General features: G+C 26.5%; 5 protein-coding genes across 11 annotated transcripts; 4 read left to right on the forward strand and 1 right to left on the reverse strand.

Moving 5' to 3' along the window:
- The first annotated feature begins 19 nt into the window (after positions 1-19).
- On the forward strand, positions 20-1,653 carry LOC128961468 (speckle-type POZ protein-like). Its single transcript, XM_054307711.1, has 3 exons — positions 20-670; positions 745-962; positions 1,033-1,653. The coding sequence occupies exons 1-3, from the start codon at positions 187-189 to the stop codon at positions 1,636-1,638; spliced, it is 1,308 nt and encodes a 435-aa protein (XP_054163686.1). The 5' UTR covers positions 20-186; the 3' UTR covers positions 1,639-1,653.
- Positions 1,654-2,127: 474 nt separating this feature from the next.
- LOC128961469 (trypsin-1-like) lies at positions 2,128-3,175 on the forward strand (the record flags this gene model as incomplete). The annotated part of the gene is made up of 3 exons (XM_054307713.1): positions 2,128-2,498; positions 2,554-2,977; positions 3,029-3,175. Coding segments are annotated over exons 1-3 (927 nt in total), but the record flags the coding sequence as incomplete, so codon positions are not given.
- A 385-nt stretch (positions 3,176-3,560) lies between these two features.
- On the reverse strand, positions 3,561-23,876 carry LOC128961466 (unconventional myosin-VI-like). 7 transcript variants are annotated; one of them, XM_054307708.1, is made up of 17 exons: positions 11,476-11,711; positions 10,894-10,926; positions 10,675-10,805; positions 10,234-10,303; positions 9,888-9,961; positions 9,357-9,486; positions 8,660-8,824; positions 8,263-8,360; positions 7,572-8,001; positions 7,047-7,067; positions 6,732-6,862; positions 5,413-6,661; positions 5,195-5,285; positions 4,482-5,085; positions 4,009-4,423; positions 3,785-3,941; positions 3,561-3,680 (listed from the first exon to the last, which is right to left on the reverse strand). In XM_054307708.1, exons 3-17 carry the CDS (start codon positions 10,780-10,782, stop codon positions 3,674-3,676), a joined length of 3,750 nt encoding a protein of 1,249 aa, XP_054163683.1. In that variant the 5' UTR covers positions 10,783-10,805; positions 10,894-10,926; positions 11,476-11,711; the 3' UTR covers positions 3,561-3,673. The 7 variants fall into 7 exon arrangements, with proteins under 7 accessions (XP_054163683.1, XP_054163681.1, XP_054163680.1 ...); XM_054307706.1 differs by having other exon boundaries at positions 10,886-10,926; XM_054307705.1 differs by lacking the exon at positions 11,476-11,711 and adding an exon at positions 11,154-11,175 and having other exon boundaries at positions 10,886-10,926.
- LOC128961572 (uncharacterized) lies at positions 13,643-16,251 on the forward strand. The gene is made up of 3 exons (XM_054307823.1): positions 13,643-14,813; positions 14,872-16,179; positions 16,235-16,251. Exons 1-3 carry the CDS (start codon positions 13,643-13,645, stop codon positions 16,249-16,251), a joined length of 2,496 nt encoding a protein of 831 aa, XP_054163798.1.
- Positions 16,423-18,373, forward strand: LOC128961573 (ATP-dependent DNA helicase pif1-like). Its single transcript, XM_054307825.1, has 3 exons — positions 16,423-17,098; positions 17,154-17,858; positions 17,928-18,373. Exons 1-3 carry the CDS (start codon positions 16,423-16,425, stop codon positions 18,371-18,373), a joined length of 1,827 nt encoding a protein of 608 aa, XP_054163800.1.
- Positions 23,877-24,995: the final 1,119 nt, after the last annotated feature.

Consider the following 24,995-nt stretch of genomic DNA (forward strand, 5'->3'; position numbering starts at 1 on the left):
TTTATGTTTTCCAATAATCTATGAATCAATGATTTCAAAACAATGTTTACAATAATACTGTATTAGTATTGATATAAACATTGAATGAATGTTAACATTGGATGCAATGTTAAGCCATAATTAGGAGATAATCACTATCACCGACAAAGACATCGACCTCAACTGTCACTCATATGTTGGACAGTGATGTCGATATCAAACAGTTGTTTATATTCATGTTATCTGCGGTCAGATGTCAATCAATTTACGTACGAGTATTCAGTGGACAACATCCGCGAACGTAACCACAATCTCATAAAATCTTCGGTATTTCACGCGGAGGACAGTTCGTGGACAGTGATTGTGGCGCCGATTGTCAAGAATATCACCGATGGTTACGAGTATTTGGGATTATTCTTGAATCGCGAGTCCGGAGACAAAGCTCTTTGGGCTAAATATACGTTTGCTTTACTCAATGTGTCCACTGGTCAGAGGTTTAATGTCAAGACTGGATGTCATTTCTTTACTCATAGCAATAATATCACAACAAATAAATCCAATACTTCATTGATCACCAATAATGGCAATAATAGTCAAAGCAATACTAATACTTCTGCAGCACTTCGACAGCGAAGTTCAGACCAAAGATGGTCGCAATTCTTCAGTGCCGACAGTGTGGCTCTTAATTCTGGTCGGTATTGGAAGTGATGAACTCAACAAGTCTTTAATTTACTATTAACTACTGTTTTATTTATCCATTGATAGCACAAAATTACGATATCTTACGGTTTGAGTTTTCACCGCCACTTCCCGGACAGGCGTCTAATTCACTTCAGGGCTCCCGAACCGGTGATCCCAACCGAAGTCCGGTTCAACTTATTAATGGCAAGTCGTCTGGCATTAAGTCATTTATTACACGCGAAGCTCTCTTTAATCTAAGCAATCATTTGGTTGAAAATAATAAGATTACTGTTGTTTGCGATGTATAACACATTTGATACCAATTTTAATTAATTACTAATTATATATATTTTGTGTTGAATTTATTTAAAGATATATTTGTTTACAATTAATGATCCGTTGGAGACACTCGAGAGGTTTGATTTGAATCTATCAGAAAATTATTCCGATTTGTTGAAAGAGGGAAAGTATTCCGACGTCAAGCTTATAGTAGACGGAACTGAACTGCCGGCACATAAATCAATATTATCCGCCAGATCTCCGGTTTTTAACGCTATGTTTTCTTCGGATATGTCGGAAAATCGGGAGAATATTATCAGAATTGACGATTTGACTAAAGAAGTAATTGAAGAACTCTTAAACTTTATATACTCCGGTAAAGTAACCAATTTGTCGAAAGTATCGAAAGAGTTGTTGTCAGCCGCAGATAAGTATGAATTACCACAACTGAGTGATCTTTGCGAACAATATCTTACATCAAGTCTTAATGTGGAGTCAGCTCCTGAGATACTTGTGCTCTCACACCTACACAAAGCTGTCAAATTGAAATCAGTGTCGATTGAATTTATTATAAACAACCGCAAAGATGTAATGAAAAGTGAAAACTGGGAACTCATACGTCGTGAACCCGATCTTATGGAAGAACTATTTAAAGCACTGTCCAATCAATTCGACAAATTTGGGGTTTTTGTTAATTAACTATTTTCTTAAAATAACTTAATTTATTAGGTAATCATAGTTTATTAAATCAATTTTATGTATAATAATGTTATTATTATAGTATTATTATTAGACTATAGTATACTGTATTACGACTTTTTTGATATTATAAAAATAAAATGAAAAAATATACACAATTACCACAACTTATGTGTCACTGAAATGAGATTATTTCGAATAATTATCATTTATTAACTGTTAATTAAAAATTGACTAAATAAACCATATGTATTTTATCCAATGGTATTTATTTTTTATTAGTTATTATATTGAAATTATTTTATTGTGATATATAATATTTAATAATGTTAAATATCAATAAAAGCAGTTTACAATTTATTTTATTTTATTTAAATATTGGTAATTGTAAAAACAATAAATTACTAAATAAAAGAAATTGTTATTCATACTCAATATTTTAATTTTTAATATTTATTTTTAGTAAATTCAAGTGACTTATGTGAATACTATTGTAATCACAAAATGCATTGTTACGAAATGTGTTTATCATATTATCGGAAATATTACGACAATGAATATTACGATAATTTGAAGTCCTTTAGCTTAAACACCAATAACTTGAACGCACCCTTTTGTGGTCTCAATAAATACAATCCGCCGACTGTTATGCCGTACAGAGTTGACACAAATGGCATATATTTAGAACCCGATACCCGAAAACCCAATTTGAGAATAGTTGGCGGCTTTGAGACCACCAAATGGCAATACCCGTGGATCGTATCGCTTAATAAACTGGTTGCCGGAAAATATGTACACTTTTGTGGCGGTGCTATAATACATGACTATCACATACTAACGGCTGCCCATTGCGCTGATAAGTATAAATATTTTATAGCAATTGAAATAATTTGTAAAACAATTATTTAATTTAAGTTTTATAGGAAAAGAATCAAATCTATTGATAAAAATAGGATTTCATAATCTAAATAAATACGAAGGCATTACTATGAAAGTGGCAAAAATACTGATACACGAGGAATGGGATAGAGAGAGTAATATCAATGATATTGCAATCTATCGGACACAACAACCTATTCCTTACAAATTACAACCAAATTTACATAATTATCAAATTAATAGCATTTGTTTGCCTAAAAGTGATCACATTTATCCCAGTGCTGCAATAGTTGCCGGTTGGGGACAGTTGGGCAAAGATAGCCATTTATCAGACAAACTGATGAATATAGTTGTGCCCCAATTGTCACAAGAGTTATGTCAAAGACAATACGATACTTTGGCTGAAGTCAATGATAATATGATCTGTTTTGGAGGCTATGAAAGACACGATACTTGTTATGTATGTTTGATTTTTTATTAATTATAAATTAATAATTAATATTATTTAAAGGGTGATTCTGGCGGTCCTTTAATGGAGAAAATTGACGGCAGGTTTCAAGTGATAGGAATCGTATCTTTTGGTATTCCTTGTGCTATCAAATTATATCCCACTATATATACTAAAGTTTCCAATTATGTCGATTGGATTTATGACAAAATAAATTTTGAAATTAAATAAAAAAGTTATAAATTTGTAATTTAAGACAATTTTTTAAAATATAGTTTAATGGAAATTGTATAATTATAAATATTTATATAATTGTGATTCAATACTTTCCTGGTATTAATACTACCCCATATGAATAATAATAATTTACAGTAATTAATAATTTATATTTTATAATAACTTTATAACTTTATTATTTTATTTTACAAATTAAAGTTGAATACCGTAATATATCTTTTTATTATTTAAACATTACCAACTTATCTATAAATTTAAATTTTTGATTATTGACTATAAGATTAATCAATAACATCAAAATAATTACTATACTGTATAATAAAATAATTTTATATAAAATATTAATATTTAATATATATTTTCTTATCTAATATTAAAATATTCTTTAAAATAAAAACTAAAAGACTTGATTGTTTGTTAAGTGTTTTTTAGTCAACATTTAATTAGTACAAAATGAATGAATGCATGCATTTATAATCTGTAAAATGTAAGTGAAAATGAAAGTTAGTTTTTATAATGTTATTTATGTTATTTAAATATACAATATTATTATTATTTATTAAAAATTTAATTATAAATTACTGGATTAAATTGTGATCATTTTGACCCCTCACGTATGGTTTGCCACCATTTCTGATCCATTCATTTTCAAACTCTTGCTCTAGTATTTGTGCCCCTCTTTTGCTGGTCAGTCGGGTCTCCTCTAAGCTTAGTTCACACATTTGCATGTCGTCCCGTCCTATCATTAATTATTTAAATTTTTGTTTAAATTAATTAAATTTAAAAATTAATGTTAATAAACAAACCGGCTATCAATAAGATGGGCTGCTTTTCGGGATGAATCTCCATTTGGCGAGCAATCCATTGGCCATCAAAGTGTGCGAACCACCAGCCCTTATGACCGTTAGGTGTATTTGGTTTGTTAAACGGTAGCCGAAAATACCGTTGGGAACCGTCATTAATCCCTTTGATACTAATATTAGAGTTGTGGTCGAGTATACTATTGGGTGCTCTTTGTTGTTGTTCACCATTTGTTGTCTTATTTCTATTGGCGCGCGATTTCCACGAGTGATATACTTTAAGCCGTCGATGAAACTCTTCACGACAGGCCTCCAGAAGCTCGATATCACACGAAGTGTTGATTGTGTCTCTCAGGTCTGAATATTTCCATTTCTCTAATTTATATTTCTTGTTGGCCGCCGATTGTCTTTGTTCTATAACCTATTCATATGATGCCATTAATACAATGATATAAATTACAAATTAATATATGGCTTACGGCTGCAGATCTGGGAAGCATTGTCGGTGATGACTGCCAATCATCACTTATAGTTGATTCAGAGTCTTGAGCCAATCGAGCAGCTAATTCATAATCACGTTTTTCCTGTTCAATGCGTTTCAATTCTGTCTCTAAAAGACTTTGATTCTTAATTTGTTTCTCCAGTTCTTCTTTAGCTGCTTTGGCCTCTCTCTCCGCGACAGCAATAGCTTCAAGACGTGCTTTCTCTTCCATTTCAGCCTTTTTTCTCTTATTTTCTTCCAATTCATTGACTTTCCTTTCTTCCTCTTCTCTTTGTTTTCTTTCAATTTCCATCTGTTTTTGTATCTTTAATAGCCTTTCCTGTTCGGCTAACTTTCCTTTCAATTGAGATATATTCCCATTAATTGATTCATTCATTTGTTGGATTTCTCGATCAATTTCTTTTGAATTAATTTTATTATCGTTTCTCAATTTATTCATCAATTGACTCATATCTGAGTCCACTTTTTTCAACAACTTATCGAACATCTCTTTGTCTGAATTTGATGTCAAATGTTTAGACAACTCATGGATTTGCAATAAATGACTTTTTAATTGTTTAACTTTTATGAGTCCTTTGTATCTGTAATTTAATAATTAAAAACATAATGTAATTATAAATTTTCTTTATATTAAAACAACGACACAAAAAAGTTTTTTTTTGTATGAATACTATTAAATAAATCAATTACCTGGGTCTATATTTATTCAGTGCATTCATCATACGAATATTTTTTTGAATTATTATAATTTGTTGCCTTCGATATTGAATTTTGTTTTTTACTAAAAAGGATAAAAAAGATTATTTTAAAAGATATTAATTGCTAATAAATTAGAATTAATTTACAGAAATACTTAAAAAATATTTTTTTATTATACATAATTAGATGACATTAGTATAAAAACTTACATTTGATAACTGATAGACAACACCACTGAGTCTTTTTCCATCGTGACTGAAGAAGCCATTTCTGGACTTTTTCGATGAGTTGTGCCAAATGGTCGGAATCGCTTTTCATGATTTGGTCAAACTCTGCAAACTTTCCGGGACGGAAAAATATTTTAGTCGCACCAAAACGGAAATCCGTTTCATTTAATCCGAGTGCCTTAAACAGAGCCCGACAAAAAAGTCTCGGATCAAGTCGGGCCAATTCGGGCGGCAAAAACTTGGAGTACATAGCGTAGAGATCAGCAAAAGCTGCCCGCGAGGGGTAACCCATTTGCATGAGTTCCAAGACTGATGTCATACCCGAGCACCGCAATTGTGACATTATTTGTGTCCCTTCAAATTGATGGGCCACCATATTTGGATTTGGTTTAATACATCGTATAAAATGAGTTCCCGTTGATCTCAGTTTGGACATCAGTTCCAATAATTGCGATCGAAATTTGCCGCCGACTGACACAAACGCCAATTTGTTAGCCGTTTTAGTCTTAGAGCTGAAGTTATTATTTATAAGACTAAAGTTATTGTTTGCATTTTTGCTGTTTTTGTCGTCGACAGTAAACAGTTGTTTTAGCAGAGGATTGTTGGCCTCAACCATCAGTGCTTCGAGAGAAGCGTGAAGTGCATCGTTGTTCTTGTCTATGAATGCTTGTGTCTCATAACATACAGCACCAGCAAAGTGTCTAATAAGGAAACCTTCGTCGTCGCGAATCTCTCGATGACTCCTGAGTTTTGACTTTCTGGGAACAGCTAATCGGAAATGAGTTCCATTAGTTTTATGTACCGTTTCTGTAAAGTGTACGGTTGATGGCTTCGGTAGTTTTGATTCTTCATCTAATAAGTCAAATATACCGGAGCTCTTGCCCTCCAATAAATCAATACAATCCTGATTATCAATAAATTCAATTTTCTTGAGTCCCAAACCTTCCCTTTCATAAAGAGTTTGTTCCTCTTTTAATATTCTTTCATTGAAAAACTGCTGCAATTTTTCATTGCAGTAATTAATACAAAATTGTTCAAAACTATTGTTCTCGAAATATTCAAAACCGGCGATATCGAGGACACCGATATAATGGGCAGACGTCGAAAATGGTATCGATTTATTGATGGTTTTAACAATAAAATCAAATATCTTGGAGTATATAGCTTTGGCCAACGCATCCCTAGCATTCTGGGCCTCATATACTTTCAATGGCACCATATATATTGTGCCCTATTTTTTGAAAATAATTAATAATATTACGGTAATTATTTTAAACCAAATAATACAAATAAAATCTTACTTTAGAACCGCCTCCCGGTGTTTGCATGACTCGAGACAATAAACTTTGTTGTAATTGATCGCAATCCACACCAATAAGTTCGGCCACCGTTTCCAATGAAGGCCGCGACTGAGCAGCCACTCGACAACCACCTTATAAATGACAAATTTATTTAAATAAACCAATTGTTTGAAATTAAATAATATTAACTTATCTAAAATGCTATCCAATGCAATAAATAATATTTAGATATATAATTATTAATTGATAAATTCTATAGCTATTTATTTTTAAAAATAATAATCGTATTAAATAAAATAATTAAAAAAAACACACCAGATTTGGATGCATTTGAATCTATAACAATAAAAAAATAAGAAAAAACAATTCATGCAATTAATCTAAATTATATATAAGAAGTATTAATTGTTAGCTATGGTTAATAATTTTTTGTTTATATTCATTTAGTATTAGACTAATTAAACTATTAGACTATTACATAATATAATTATAAGAATAACAAATTGTTAGTAAAATTAATAGCATAATTTGTTAATAGGTTTAAAGCATAAATAGTATATAAATTATGAAATAATTTAGTGAAATGCACTTAAGTTAATGGTTTGTTACATTATATTTGTTAATATAATTTTATTAGCAAATAACACGATATTGTTTGTCTAAATTAACGAATTTTAAATATAGCATATAATTTGACATATAATTTATCAATATTTTTAATTTTTATAATTTAAGACAATTTTCAAGACGAATGCATTGGATTGGATTTGACAATGAATTTAATAGATATATAAAAATTGACAAAAATTATGATATATTATAATATTAAAAAAGTCAAACCTTTAGAGTCATCATTGCTTTCCTCGAAAACAATGTTTCCCAGATGTAAGACAGCGGCAACTGTTTGGTAAATAGCCATACGTTGGACATCACTGACACCGAAATGATTGAGTGCACTATCCATTGCTTTAAAGTCTTTGATATCGTCAACAATTGGGTCCTTAAGTGGACCATAGTTTTGGTGTTGAGCTGACTTTCGGTCGGCATTTAGCTGACCGTCCGATTGTTTGCCACTAAAGAATTGAGTGCAACCTCTATTGAGATAATGAAATTTGTCGGGTGAAGACAACTTTAATTTAGCAAATGCTGGCGCCGGTAGTCCAGCACAAAGCTGGTAGAAAATATGGTAATTCCTTTCAGAAACACTTTGACCACATATTCGTGATTTTTCCAACAAATAATGCGAAATATATCCACCAACTACTGTGTGCTACAATTTTGTAAATAATTTTTATTTCAACATTTATTTAAATTACACTTTATAGCTATGATTAAAAAAATTACACTTAAAACTAATTTTTATAATATTAATAATTATTGATAAATTATGTGAAGCAATGAAATATATACAACTTGTTGATTAATAATAGGCATTAAAAATATCTAAAGTCTAAGTTCTGAAATTAAATGCTATTTTTCTTAAATTTAATATACGATCCAAAAGGTATGCAATAATGAAATAAATGTTTACTTTAGCGTTGAAATGAATTTCAATGAATTTTCCAAATCGCGAACTATTATTGTTTCTCATTGTCTTTGCGTTACCGAAGGCCTCCAAAACGGGATTTGCTGTATATTTCAAACATTATTTAAAATTTTATAAATGATATTAAATAATGTTAAAGTAAAAATAATATTATAAATCGTTATTATTTTAGTGACAGAATCATAAGTTAAATTCATTATTATCAAAAATATTTATTTTAAAAATATTTTTATATATAATATAAAAATTTTAATTAAATGATAAATCATTTTAAATTTAAATTTTCAATTGTAATAATTTTAATAATATGCTCTTTATCTATAACACAATAATGATTTAACATTAGATACCTATAATGGTATAAAAATAAAGCATAAATTACCGTCGAGTATGAGTTGTTCAATCTGACCGGACTGTGACCCCCACGACTCGCATAGGTATCGGAGCACATATTTGGTGGACTCTGTCTTTCCGGCGCCACTCTCACCGCTAACAACAATAGATTGACTTTGTTTTGTGGCTCTCATATCACGAAATGCCTTATCAGCTAATGGTTTGCAATATAAAGATCATAATTATGTTATCAAAAGTTTTATTTGAAACAAATTAAAACAATATTCATGATTTAATATGTTTTTTATTACATAATGTAATCATATTCTAGTGATTAATATATATTAATATTTAAGCTATAGTACTGTACTGTAACTTACATATATTGTTATGAAAATACTGTATCTATTTAAGAATTAATAACTTTAAAATAAGAAATTATAATTTAGATTTAATTATAAGTTTTGTTTTATTTTATTAGAATAAGGATAAGAATTATAATAATAAATATTTTTTTATAATAATAAATGGAAATATTAGATTACGTTAAAAATAATATTTATATAATAATTGTTATATTATTTTTGAATACTCTAATTACTGTAAGCAATCTATTATGTTATATAACAACAACAAAAAACAAATTAAGACATTATTCTCATTATTGACAATACGTATTGTAATATAATATAAAACAATAAACTTTTTGTTAAATACATAACAAAAATTTTTGTTGTCTTCCATACCGATAGCAAATACGTGTGGAGACATAGTTCCCAATGATTTTCCCTGATATGACTTCAATGTATTGCTTGAATATAAATCCTTTACTTCAAAGTATGGATTTACAGCTATTAAGATATTAGCCACATATGTCTATTTAGGAAAATTTATTTTTTTAAATATTAAAATTGTCTGTAATTTATAAAAAATTATTTATTTGTTTGAGTCAGTAATTACTAAAACTTTGGATAATATCAATTTACTAAATAATTACTCAATTAGTAAATTGTATTATCAGTTATTTAATTATTGTACTAAAAATATATTGCAATATAATATATTAAAATAAATATAATAAAGTTAAGTATCACTTATAATTTCAATTAATTACAATTACTAATTTAATATTTTTTTAATTAAATCTTTTAAAGACATTTGTAATTTTAAATATATTTATATTTACAATATTTTACTAAAATAATATAAAAGTAAAAATTAAAAAAAGTTTTAGTATTTAAAGTGAAATAAACATAAATGAAAAGTCAATGACTTACATATATTTTATCCTTTTTATATCTCAAGCGAATATTGTTGAGAAGTGTTGCCTCATTGAGAAACATAAGGGCACCTATTAATCAAACAATTTTTTAAAAAATCAATTTTAAATAATTCAAATCAAAAGTTAAATTTTTATAACTTTGAATTTACATAAAATTGTGTGAAAAATATAACTTTTCTCAATATTGTTTAATAATAATAATACTTTTAATAATACTTAAGTTACTAATACTTTTTTTCACAAAAACTGAATTCATTGAGATATTTTTCACACAATTTATTGTATAATTATTTTTGTTTATAACTTATAATAAATCAATTGACTCTTAGTTTTAAACATACAGTTGTCTTCGACTTCTTTGTTGTCGTCTTCTTCTGCGGGAAATACGCCATCATATGTGGCTTGAATTTGCTATGAATTAAGTTATTAATTAATTTAATTATATACTGTATTTTACTATAGTATTAATTATTTAATTAATTATTTTAATACAATTATAAATAAATTACTTTCATAATAACTAAACTAAAGCTATTATTTAAGCAAAAAAATAAAATGTTTGTATAAAACGTTTTATTCTATATTATCAAAACTTTATTTTAAAAATTAATTAATTATTACAAATATATTTATAATTTAATCATTTACTACACTTAATAGTATTTATATAAAAATATACTTGCTATTTGTAATAACATAAAAGTCTATTATAAGTTTTAAAAATAATAAAATTAAAAAATTATCTAATGATTACATATATATTGAAGATATATGAAACTCACTTTATTATTAGATGTCTGAACTGTGGGACCATTGGGTCCGATGTCGACAATGTTTCCCAAAACGTATCCCTCATTTACATCATTGACCCAAACTTTTTGAGATTCCATGTCTTGCTTTCACTTAACGATCACTATATTAATGGTAACAACAATTAAATATTAGGTTTTAATTTCCTTATGAATATTAATATTTTATATTTATATTTATTACAGTATTACACAAAAATATGGAAATGACTTTCAAGAAAATATCTGCAAAATAATATCAAATGAGACCACAAATTAAATAATAAATAACAACAAATTAAATTTGTTAAAAATACAACGATTAGATTTGTATATAATATGTTAGTTATAATAATACTGTTTTTATGCCATAATTACAGATGTTATTAACTATAATTAATAAAATGCAACAATAAAAATAGTATTTTAAATCACAATAAATTCATAAAATTAAATTTAATAACAATTTAAACCTTTTGATCTAAAAACTGACTGAAATGAAGGACAGACAGACAATACATACAGTAATGTATAAGCGTTTTATGCAATGAATATAGACTACAATTACCTGATAAGCAAATTCAATGAATGACTCACAAGAATTTAATTAGTTTTCCTCAAAACTAATATAATAAAAACAATCAGCAAATTGTCTTTAGTTTTATATTTATTGTTTTAAAAAACATGAAAATTATATATCATATAATTTTTTGATATGTCTTATAGGATTTTGATAAGTTCTTATAGGATTTGATACAATGATTATATATATATATATATATAATTTATAAATACCTGGACTATGATGTGTAAATTTATTTGTAATTAAATATTACAACAAAAATCGTGAAAGTATAAGATTTTAAAAATTTTATTGAAACAAATTAATTGCTGAAAAATATTGAATCTCAATATTCACATAAACACAATAATATTAAAAGTGTTTGTCATTGAGACACACAATTGCATACTATTATTGTATTACATTTAAATTTTAATAACTTATTGTTATTGTGTTTAAAGTATTTTTTATGAGTTTCTCTCATAAATACCCGTTTTGTATCAATATTGCAATAGTTGTGTACATAATGTAAATGTGATATTAGTTTACTAGTTATAGTAGTAGAAGTAGTAATGAACAGGTTTTTAAAATAGACGGCCAACACATACAAACACCACATGAAGTCATTTGTAATATATTTGAAATGTCGTCAATCAGTAGTTTCTATGGAAAATATTATATAAAACTTTTGTTTCTCTATAAAAGAGAAGTTTATTTTATCATATATTTATTATATTACTTATATAGAGTTATCCAATAATTTATTAATATCTATAGCAATAAGTAGATATGATATAAAATATGATTATAGTTTTTTACTTTTAATTAATATTTGTTAAAATAGTATGTTATTTAGAGTCATAATATATATATATAAAGGTAAAGATATACATTTGTAATATTTTGTAAAAAAACATTATGTAATTAAAGTCGTAGATACTTATAATTTATAATATTTATTGTATATATATATATATATATATATATATATATATATTCAACATTTCTATTTAGACAAAAATATAATTAAGAAAGATTTGGAAATCTTACAACAGATTGCTTATTATGAAAATACCGAATAAGGAAGATATAAAATAATTATAAATTTTTTATTGATAATAATAATAATAATAATAAATATCTTTGAATAATGAAGTATATTTAACATTCAATTTATGTAACAAAATCAAAGTCAGTCCTATTTATTATAAATAGTTGTAATAATTGCAATATTATGATTAATAATGCTTAAATCATTTTAAGCAATTTTGAAAGCTTTTGTAAAAATTTGCTATAATCAATATAACACTTTAAGATAATAGTTCTGTTTGTATGCGTGCACATTTCATCAACAACCATATTTTAATTCAAATCTAAAAATGTATTGTTATATTTTCAATTATTATTTAAAGTAATGTTATTTCTATTGTAAATTTTAAATGATTATTGAGCTCAGGTAGGTTTTAGGGATAGGTAGGCAGATGCTGTGTAATAACATATTGCTATATTCTATAAGTCACACGGCACCGGGAGGTTAGCTACCTGTGCTAAATTTTTGTAAAATTTCCTCAAATGCAAAAATTTCCAATTTGTGTGAAAATTTTCAATTTTTATTGAAAGCAATGTTATTTCTATGGGAAATTTTAAATGTTTATTTAGCACTGGTAGGTTTTAAGGACAGGTAGGCAGGTGTTGTGTAATTACACTTTGCTATATTGTGTGAGTCTTAGGGCACCGGGAGGTAAGCTACCTGTGCTAAATTTTTGTAAAATTTTCTCAAATGCAAAAATTTTCAATTTGTGTTAAAATTTTCAATTTTTATTAAAATCAATGTTATTTCTATGGAAAATTTTTAATGATTATTGAGCACTGGTAGGTTTTAGGCTCAGGTAGGCTGATGTTGTGGAATTACATTTGGCTATATTATATGAGTCACAAAGCACCGGGAGGTTAGCTACCTGTGCTAAATTTTTGTAAAATTTTTTCAAATGCAAAAATTTTTATAACAATAAAATTATTAATTTTTTTTCAAAATTTTTATATTTTCAAAATTGTACTATTTTACTTATTGCACGAGAAAAAAAAATTATTTATCTATTAATCATTAAATACATAACAATTTTAATAAATCACGTGATTTAATAAATATTTAATAAACGCGTGAATTATAAGTTTAAATATCACTTTGTTTTCATTTTGACTACAAATCTGTTTTCATTTGTTATTTTCATCAATTTTGCTATCATTTGCCTTACCTTCGAGGAATCAATTGGATATTTGGATTTATTTTATAAGATAAGTATACTTAAACTATTTAATTTAGATAAGTTTTTCCTATTCCTACATAACAGATAAAAATATAAGGATTTTTTGAATAACGTATAAACGAGTGTTTACATAATGGAACCAACTCTGGATCAGTTGGAAGCGTCATTGACTGACATTTCACTTACAAACATCAGCCAATCTCCTATGGAATACAATGTGACACCGAGTAAAATAAGAAGATTAATGGAAACAACAGAAGAAAGAGAGAATAGACTTAAAGCCAATAGACAACGCGACACAAATAGAAGGTTGAATGAATCTCAAATGGAAAGAGAACGGAGACTAAAATCCAATCGTTTACGAAATATTGAATGTCGATTGAATGAGACACAAGAAGAAAGAAGTATAAGACTTGCTGCCGAAACTTTACGCGTAACACAAAGACGAATAAATGAAACAGAAGTATTGAGAGGAGTAAGAACTGATGCAGATCGCCAGCGTTATCATCAATTGGGACGCTTTTATAAATCATTTCGAGGAAACGCTAGACCAGAAAGAAACGATTTTGGACGTATGGATCGCAAGTGTCAATACTGTGGAGCCATGTTTTGGGTGATAGAGAAGACACATGGATCAAAAAACGAGCCCAAGTATTCCAAATGTTGTAATAAGGGTCTCATCAGTTTGCCGCCGTTTCAACCAATACCTGATGAACTCGCCAACCTAATGACAAATCCTAATTATAGACATTCATTTTTGAGTAATATACGTGCATACAATTCTAACTTTTGTTTTGTTTCAGTCGGTGCAAAGTTCGAGGAGCCAACGCGTGATGGTTTGTGTGCATTTAAGATTCAAGGAAACATGTATCACCGCATGGGATCAATATTGCCACAACCTGGAGCGAGCCCTCAATTTATGCAATTGTACTTTTACGACACTGAAAACGAATCGAATAACCGAATGCACGTTATGAATGGCCTTAATCAAGACATTGTCAACATTTTAATGCCAATGATGCGCGAAAATAATCCATATGTAAACAACTTGAAGATGACAATTGATCAGTATGATAGCATTGATCCATATGAAATTGATATAAAGATTCTAGCTGAAGGACCTACAATCGATAGAAGAACATATAACGCGCCGACAGCTTCCGATTTTGCTGCAATAATACCGCAAGAAAATCGTAATTGTCCATTGGATATTAGAATTAAATTAAAGTCAAATGAAATTCAAAACATCAACCATAATCACCGTTCGTATGACGCACTTGCATATGCACTGTTGTTTCCTAAAGGTATATATTAAATTAAAATTTAATGATTGTTTAATTTATAATTTTATTTTTATAAAAGGTGATTTTGGTTGGCATTTTTCAGTTAAAAGTTTAAATACGGCACACACAAAGAAAGTAACCGCAATGCAGTACTACAATTATGTGTTTCACTACAGAATAAATTCTCATATCCATCGATGCCGACGTTTATATCAACAGTTTGCAGTCGACTCATGGGTAAAAATAGAAAGCAGTCGTCTTAATTGGATTCGTTTCAATCAACAACAGCTAAGAGCTGCAGATTATCGACACATAAGAGACGCCGTTGATAATGATATACCAACAAATAACATTGGTCAACAATATACAATTTTGCCATCGAGTTTCACTTATGGTCCACGAGCTATGAATCTTAAATATCACGACGCGATGTCAATTGTTTCCCAATATGGAAAGCCATCTTTATTTATTACATTCACATGCAATCCAAAATGGCCTGAAATCACACGAGAATTGGGAATTGGAGAGACAGCTAACGACAGACAAGATCTTATTGTACGAGTGTTTAAACAAAAATGCAAAGAATTGGACGATGACTTAAGAAAGAAACATGTGTTGGGCAAAATCATCGCTCATGTAGATGTTATTGAATACCAGAAACGAGGACTTCCTTATCAACATGGAATTTATTGGTTAGACGAAGCAGATAAACTGAGAAATGTTGACGATTATAACACTGTCGTTTGTGCCGAAATACCGAATGATGATGACATACTAAGAGAAACTATCACTAAATGCATGGTTCATGGACCCTGTGGCCCGGCATATCCTTCCTCACCCTGTATGAAAGATAATATATGTACTAAAGGGTATCCGATGGCATTTGTTGATAAGACTTATTTAAATAAACAAGGATTTGTAAAATACCAAAGAAGAAACAATGGTCAAACAGTTGAGTTAAGAAGAGGTCATGAAATTGTTTCAGCCGATAATAAGTTTATAGTACCATATAATCGAGGTCTTAGCCGCAAATATAATGCCCATATTAACGTTGAAGTTTGCTCTACAATTCAAAGCTGCAAATACCTTTTCAAATATACACATAAAGGACAGGATAAGGCAATGGCAGGATTGACTGAGAAAAACTGTGGTAACGACGAAATAAAGTTATATCAAGACAGTAGATGGGTATCAACAACAGAATCGCTATGGCACATATTTGGCTATGGAATGCACTCAAATACACCGGCTGTTTATCGTCTACCTGTACATCTTGAGAACCGACAGTTTATAACATTTAGAGAAACTACAGATGTTGATCAGTTAACAATACCAAAAGAAACAGAACTTACGCGATGGATGGCATTTAACAATMATAGTTCTGAAGGTAATATTCATATAAGAATATTAATAAATAATTAATTAATTGATATTTATAATAGGTCGTCATCTGTTATAACCCGAGTTTCCTCAACATTATACGTTTCAGAATAATCATTGGAAAAAAAGATTTAGACAACAATTGACACCAACAATCGGAAGAATTTATACAGTTCATCCATCAGAAGGAGAGTTATATTATTTTCGATTGTTGTTATTTCATATTAGTGGTGCAAAATCATATCAAGACATGAGAACGGCAAAAGGACAAGTATATTCAACATTTAAAGCAACCGCTGAAGCATTGGGACTTTTAGAACAAGACAAGGAATGGGATCTATGTCTTAATGAAGCAGTAGTGACACAAAGTGTTAAACAAATTCGCGAATTGTTTGCCACAATTTTAGTATTTTGTCAACCATCAAACCCTAAAAACCTTTGGGAAAAATATAAAACAAGTATGACTGAAGATTATGTTAGAGATGAACAGAGAAGACATGGTGAAGACTACGACATTACCGAACAAATAAATAATATTTTTGTAAATAACGCTTTAAAAGATATTCAATCTCATTTAGAAGCCAACAGCAAATCTTTATCCGATTTTCCTGAAATGCCAACAGTAAATAATAACTTAATAAATGGAACATCAAGACTTATACTTGATGAAATAGAAGACAATCCTGAACTACTACGACCAGAAGTTGAGACAAATGAAGAACTATTAAATGAAGATCAAAAGAAAGCCTATTTAAAAATAATCAATGCCGTTAACAGTAATGCAGAAAAACAGTTTTTTCTCAACGCTGCTGGTGGTACAGGGAAAACATTTTTATTCAATTTGCTTTTAAACAAGTTTAGAAGTGAAGGTCATATAGCACTGGCAGTGGCATCAAGTGGAATAGCTGCCATATTGATGCCTAAAGGTAAAATATATTCTAATATATACTATATTGTATCTAATAATTATATTGTTTAAAGGTAGAACAGCCCATTCACGATTCAAAATCCCCATTCCAATTGATGAATCTTCGAGCTGCAGGATTTCGTGTCAAAGCGATACAGCCGAACTTATACAAAAAGCAAAACTGATTGTATGGGATGAAGTATCAATGGTCAACAAACACATTATCAATGCTATTGACAGAACATTTAAAGACATCATGAAATGTATAGATCAAAGACTGAATACAATACAATTTGGCGGAAAAATAATCGTATTTGCTGGTGATTTTCGACAAGTATTACCAGTTATAAAACACGGAACAGCAAGCGATACGATCGATTCCTGTATCACTCGATCGTACCTCTGGCCATCAATAAAGACATTAAATCTTAGTATCAATCAAAGAGCACTTAATTCTCTCACTAATGATTTTCAAATATTTTCAGATTTTTTGCTATCAATAGGAGAAAGTAAAAGCCCATACAATGAAGAATTCATTAATCTACCCGAAGCTATATGTTCAAAATCCATGTCATTAGAAGATTTTCTTAATGAATTACCATCAATCAATGACTGGACAATTGTTGCCGCAAAGAATGATCATGTAGATGAAATCAATAATATCTTAATGGATAGATTTGAAGGCGATGAAATGGAGTACTTTAGTGCAAACTCATTAGTTGAGAAAGATAATCATGGACAGTTTACTGATGAATTTTTGGCGAGTCTACATTTTTCAGGTTCACTGTAAACTACTATTGAAATTGTCTAAAAATTGATAATTATTAAAATTTTTACGGTTCTTAAAGGTCTTCCTTCTCATAAATTGATTTTGAAGAAAGACTGTCCTGTAATGTTGTTGCGCAATATAAACCCATCTATTGGTCTTTGTAATGGAACAACACTCATCTGCAAAGAATTTCATCGTTTATCCATTGTAGCCGAAATTAAGACAGGAAAGAATCAAGGACGACAAGTAGTTATACCAAGAATAGATTTGATACCATCAGACACGGATTTGCCTTTTCTATTCAAACGAAGACAATTTCCAATAAAGCCAGCCTTTGCAATGACAATCAACAAAAGCCAAGGACAGACATTTAAAAAAGTTGCAATTTATATCCCAGATGGTGTTTTTTCACATGGACAACTCTACGTCGCGTTATCAAGAGTTGGATCTATTGGTGATATTAAAGTATTTGCAGGACTTGGTTGTAACAAGACACGTAACGTTGTATATCGTAATGTGTTTTAAAAACTTATAATAATATATTTATAGATCAGGGGTTGCACATCACCTCATTAAAAAAAGATGTGAGTGGAATGACTGAAAGCCAACCACTTAAAAAAAGGGTGAGGAATAATGAGATCGCCTGCACGAGGTTTCCTTGCTTATACTGAAAGATCTCAAAAAATTATTCTAAATTATATATAATTTTTCATGTACTATAATCACATATGTATTCTACAATATAACAAAAATTAAAAATTGTAATATTGTTAAACTGTTTTAAAGACTTTTCTCTTGATTGCATAAATTTATTTTTATATATATTGTAACTGTACATGTATACACCATTATGCCAAAAAATCATCAATTTTTAATAAGTTTTTTATAGACGTTTTTATGGATAGCATAATTAATTTATACTTAGAGTTTAACTATATATGTAATCTACAATCTAACTAAAAAAATAAATATTCTTATATTGCTTAACAGATTCAAAGACGTTTCTCTTTATTGCGTAAATTTATTTTTACATATATTGTAACTATATATGTATACTATATTATAGCAAAAAATCATTAATTTTTAATAGCGCGAAATTTTTTTATAGACGTTTTTCTGATAAGCATAAATATTCTAAAAGTTAGCAAATTTGCTTTTTATAATCTATTATAATCAGAATTTCAATTGTGGTTTACTATTGTATATGCCTAGCGATAGGTCTCATTATAATGCATTTTGTTGATAAGTCTTATTCTTGGATCGGATTGGAAACAAATTTGGCAGTCATTTTAATTTCATATAAATATTTTTAATTTGTAAGAGAATGCAAGACTATACATGTTACGCGGGTTAAACTAGTAGCTTATTATATAAATAACAATAATATAGAAAATAGTCAATTTAGTTCAACATCTATATGTGCTTAAAAATAAATTATCAAAATAACTAAATAATAAAATTATTTATTCAGAGCAGATAACTATATAATATAGACCATAAATTTTGTTTATTTTGTAAACAATTATTAGGTAATTGTTTACTTCAAATTTATTGATAAATTCAATATTTTATTGTAATATTGTACGTCAAATTAAATATATAATTTGTCTGAAATATATGATATATAATTTGCATAAATTATTATCACTATATAACACTTAAAAAATATTTTTACATTAATTACAGCATATTAATAAAATTCTAACTAATTTAAATTGGATTAAATAAACCAGTTAAGAATGCTAGAAAGCATTACTAGAAAAAAAACTTTGACGACATAAATTATTATCCTCGCAAATTAATTGTCAATTAATTTTAGTCATACTGTCAAATGATTTAGTATGACAAAATAAACAGCTAAAATCATACTTTTGCCGCAATTTTTTGAAAAAAAATAATTTTGATCTATAATATTATATCTTATTTTTGATGCTATATACAATTCTAAACGTTTTAAAAAAAATTTTGACTTTGGCCGCCATTTTCTCTATGTTCCCGAAGAGATATCAAAATTTTAATGCATATTTCTTATGCTTGTTTCGATGCTTTATTCAAATCTATACTTTTTATAAATTTTCTTTACTTTGGCCGCCATTTTGTCTATGTTCCCGAAGAGATATCAAAATTTAGATGCAACTTTTTTATACATTATTAGTATTCCTCTAACCGAATCTGAAGTCAGAATTTAAAAATTCGCAAAAAAATATGCTACACACAGACAGACACACACAAAAAGGCTCGTATAGATTTCAGAAAACAAAACTTTTTGAAAGTTTTTTTTGAAAATAATACTAAAACAGTTGGTTATTATTAAAATAAATTAAAGTATATATCAATAACATTTAGTTTAAAAATTTAATAAAGTATTTTTATGTTATTATTTTATTTAATTAAATTTAAACTATATATTATTAATATAATAATAATCAGTAAAAAAGAGTCAATTTGGTTAACAATATGTTGTATATATGATTATGTGAACTGAACTTCAATTGTTTGTCAGTGCAAAAACAATACAAAATTTTTTTATTATTATTTTATTGCAAGATTTTTTCGTAATTACAATTTATTAAAATCTTTCAATTGTTACATAAATTAATTAACAAGTATTTTAGTTTTATATACTGTATAAAAAATATTATTACAAGACAAAAATAATCAATTATTTTAATTTAGTATATTAAATAATAAAAAAATAGATTAATCATTTATTGTAAAAATTAGATTAAAATTTATAAAACATTTATAATAAATTATTAACAAAATATAAATAATATTATAAATTTAATTTATGTTCTACTGTAAGATATTTATATAAAGTTTATATTTATATTGAAAAATAGAGTTATAAACTATTACTAAAATTATCATTTATAATAATATCATAGCATAATAATAAAAAGTGTTTTCTAGACCTCCGTTAGTACAGTAATATTTTCATTAGTATTGTTATATTGCCGTAAGCAGATTGTGTCGAGACATAACTTACAATATTTATTACATTGTATATCAATAATAAATAATGGCATTTGATTGTCATGAATATGATGGCACAGTCAGCGATACATAAAATCTAGTTATTTGAAAATGTTTTTTTTGTGAATTAAAACACTTAAATTATGAAAGTAGACATTGAATTACACAACTTAAAAAAACAATGCCTGTATTAATCATATTTATAATACAAAACTACTTTTTATTAATAGTTTGATTAAATTGTATTTCATTTGACTAAAGAAGACAATAAACACTAAAACTTTATGCTTTAAACAAACTAATTGTTGACTATATTTATAAAGTTATTGCTTATTCGTATGAATTTAAGCTAATTGTTAAAATTTAAAAAATATATATAATAACAATAATACTGAATCTTTTATTAATACTAAGTAAAACATCATTAAATATGATTATAATTATTTGGCAAAAATTTATATTAAAAGCAATAAATGATAAAAACTAAAATCTTTATTAATAATTTTATTGTTGTTTAACTATAAGATAGATGTGATAAGTTCATAAACTAATTTATTTTAATTATTGAATAATTACAAAAAAACTATCCATTATTTATGTTTTAAAAAATAAAAACACTATTGTTGACTTACATAATAATTCATTTCACTAATTAAGTTTAACAATTGCTATATATTTTAATAAAGATTTAGAAATAATTATAAGTTTGTTTTACATTTTTTACTTGTTTACCAAAATATAATTTATATATATATTAGGTATATTTATATTGTAGTAATTTCAATGAACTAAATCTTACTTTAAAATAAATTTTGAATTATATCACTAAAGATAAATGTTTCAAATTTTAATACACTTAATCTAATTAACAAATTATATATCATATAATATATGTTTTGTCAAAAATATTTGAATTCAAAATTCATATTTTCAATCATTTCATATATTATTTATAGTTCAGTTAAAAGTCATTTATCAACTAATTATATGCTTTAATAAACAAAAATAGTTTTATGAGTTTATTTTCTAATTATATTTTTAACTTTTTAAAATTAAATTGTTTATATTATATATATATATATATATATATATATATAACCCAATTTTCTAATGGTCTGCAAACTACTGTCTCACTGTTTCTCAGCACTAATTAAACAAAAAGATATATTTTATATATAAATATAGCATTAAAAATAAATGACATCTAAAAAACTAACTGTTTATTTGTCACAAAAAATAGTAAATGCAATGATTATAATAGGTTTATAAGTTATACAATAGATTATTACTATTATCTTATTTTTCACTCTCATTTTGACTGGTTTCGTGTTTTTATTGTATTTATTACTAATTATATTTATTATATTGAAAATGTCTTGTAGTTGTTTTTTAAAAACTGCTTTAATATATTGCTTGAATTTTTAATTTTTTTTTTTTGAATGATAATAATAGATATTAAGTAAGTATTTATTAATGATATTAATATATTAATAGTAATAAATAATAAATAATTAGAGTAAATAATAATAATAACAATAATTGTCTCTAATTGTAAATCATTATATTCTTCAATTAATGTCATGCATAAAATTTATTACTAAATTTAGATATACATTGACTGTATTTCCTTTTATAAATATATTTAAAATGTTTATACTTAATCACATTTTTGAGTATTGTTAGAGTATGGAAACGTAGATAAATAACTATGTGCTATTGTAAGTATAAATAGCTATAATTTATATAATGAGTATTAAATTAAATTTATATTAATTATGGATGCAGAATACAATTTTGGATATTTTGCCAACATTTTTAATTATTTATAATAAACTCTTTAATCATTAGTAACTAACTATTAAATATATCAAATATTTAGTAATAATTAAGACTGATTAAAAATATCTGATTATTTTTTAATATTATGTATAATTTAATATATTTTACAACTAAATAGTAACTATCAGATATTATATGAATCCTAAGTTTTCATACTCTAATCATTATATATATTTATAAAAATATATTATAATACATTATAATAATGTATGTATGTGTCTACATAATAATGATAAATTGAATAAAGTTTTTATATTTAAACTCCAGCATAAAAATAATATATTCAATTCAATATATTAAAATAATTACAAAAATAACTTCAATTAACTTTTACTATATAAAAAATATAATGTTTTTATGATTTAAACTTAGAGTAAATAAATACAGATAAAATACATAACATTTACTTTTTTAAGTATATTAAAATGTTTAATGAAATATATCATTTTAAAATTAAATAATAACTAATTTATCAATAAATTTATTTTCATTATAAAAAAATTAATGATTAATGATTAATATAACTTTTTATTCTTAAACTTAATTACAAAAATTATATATATTTTCTTTATTTATGAACAGTTGATAAATAGTTTTCATAAGCCGACAATATTTTTGGGCTATTCTTTTAATATAAACGGATATAATAACAAAAAAAGTATTTTTATAAACTACAGCATACATACAGTATTTAATACAACAATAAAAAAATACCTGTAATGGGCTTGAAATACGTCGACTACACAATAATAAAGATCATATTTATATATTATTAAATAATATCAACAAAAAATAGTTTTTAATTTACAATATAATGTATATGAAGTTCAATGTACTTATCCAATGCTGTTCTTAACCTTTATAATACACATAACAATATTAGTATTTTATTATTATTTAATATATGGTTTTGAAATGTGAGAAACTCCACGAAAAACTGGTCTATTAGTAGACATCAATGCAATAACCAAAAAACACACCAACACTTTGGTGATGAATATTAATTTATAAATTATTTTGAATGAAATATTTTTTTAAAAGTTATAAATTTATTAAATTTAAAATAAGAAAAATAATTAAGTACCTGATTCAATGTAAGTAATTTGCAATTATATTTTACGGATCAGTCATATATCATTGTTTGACAATTGTTGTAGTTTTTTGTTGTTCATAAAATCCTGTATTTTGTGGCTTATAATAAACGATAATTTAAATGCAGTTATTTTATATATAATAAAAACAAATTTTTAAAATTAAAACTGAATTATTGTATATGCAATACAAATACAATAAAAATGTAATAAAACTTAGTATTATGTATATTATAAAAATACAAAACTTAAAAACACTTTATGCTTCTATAAACATTATAACAACATATTCAATGTAAACTTATTATACAATATAATCGTTATTATTATTATATATATATATATATACATGAAATTTCAGTTCAATAAATCCGTGTTTTTGTTACAATTAAAACATCTTAAAGAAAATGTAAAACTATTTCAACAAATAAAAAACAACAAAAAAATAAATATCACAAAAAGAAAATTTTTTGTTTTATACAAATAAGTTTATGAGAGTACAACAACAATAATTTTACAAAATAAAAAAAATATATTATTATTTTTTTAGTTATAAAAAATCTTGATATCTATATAAAATTATCAACATTTAAAATATGGTCACAGCTGTCACACACATAAAAAATTTATAACTATTAACAAATAATAGTATACTATAATCGTGAATTTAATATTTAATTGAAACAAGGTTATTTAAATCACTGACTCCTACATAAAAATAAACAATAAATAAAATATAAATATCAACTTTTTTTTATTAAAACTTTTCTCAAATATCAAATGATTACAGTTGTTATATATATTAGTTAAATATCAATTTATTTCATTGACAGTAGCACTGGTAGCCAAAACAAACTCAAAAAACACAACAGTTTCAGTCGAGTGGTTGTAGTCAGGAAGTGTACCCCTATTGCTGGAAACACAACGGTTACCTCACCGTAGCTAAAGTCCAGGTGTATGACTATGTATGAGTCAGGTAAGGGACTGTTGTTTAAGGTTTGGGTCTGTTATCACAACTGAATCCAACAAAGTTTGAGTACAATAACACATTACCACTGACTATACACACCATAACAGGAGTTATGTCATTGAAAATAGTGGCAAATCCTTCGTTTGCTGTTTGCCTTCACTACTCTCTCTCTCTCTCTCTCTCTCTCTCTCTCTCGTCTTGTGTTTAACAACTAGTGGTTTAAAAGTATAGACTGAGAGGCGGTTACAGCCAGAGATGTAGAGTAGACTAT

Source organism: Oppia nitens, unplaced genomic scaffold (assembly GCF_028296485.1).
Source record: "Oppia nitens isolate AA-2021 unplaced genomic scaffold, nextdenovo-longstitch-racon4-pilon3 scaffold5_pilon_pilon_pilon, whole genome shotgun sequence".
NCBI lineage: Eukaryota > Metazoa > Arthropoda > Arachnida > Sarcoptiformes > Oppiidae > Oppia > Oppia nitens.

Excerpts from the sequence above, each read along its gene's own strand:
- LOC128961468 (XM_054307711.1), top strand. The coding sequence starts at position 187 with ATGTCGATATCAAACAGTTGTTTATATTCATGTTATCTGCGGTCAGAT. Across the intron at positions 671-744 it reads CAGTGTGGCTCTTAATTCTG|CACAAAATTACGATATCTTA; the intron begins GTCGGTATTGGA and ends ATCCATTGATAG. Across the intron at positions 963-1,032 it reads AGATTACTGTTGTTTGCGAT|ATATATTTGTTTACAATTAA; the intron begins GTATAACACATT and ends ATTTATTTAAAG.
- LOC128961466 (XM_054307707.1), bottom strand. The coding sequence starts at position 10,782 with ATGGAATCTCAAAAAGTTTGGGTCAATGATGTAAATGAGGGATACGTT. Across the intron at positions 4,424-4,481 it reads TGCTTCCCAGATCTGCAGCC|GTTATAGAACAAAGACAATC; the intron begins GTAAGCCATATA and ends TCATATGAATAG. Across the intron at positions 3,942-4,008 it reads GCCCATCTTATTGATAGCCG|GACGGGACGACATGCAAATG; the intron begins GTTTGTTTATTA and ends AATTAATGATAG.
- LOC128961573 (XM_054307825.1), top strand. The coding sequence starts at position 16,423 with ATGAGAACGGCAAAAGGACAAGTATATTCAACATTTAAAGCAACCGCT. Across the intron at positions 17,099-17,153 it reads TGCCATATTGATGCCTAAAG|GTAGAACAGCCCATTCACGA; the intron begins GTAAAATATATT and ends TATTGTTTAAAG. Across the intron at positions 17,859-17,927 it reads GGCGAGTCTACATTTTTCAG|GTCTTCCTTCTCATAAATTG; the intron begins GTTCACTGTAAA and ends CGGTTCTTAAAG.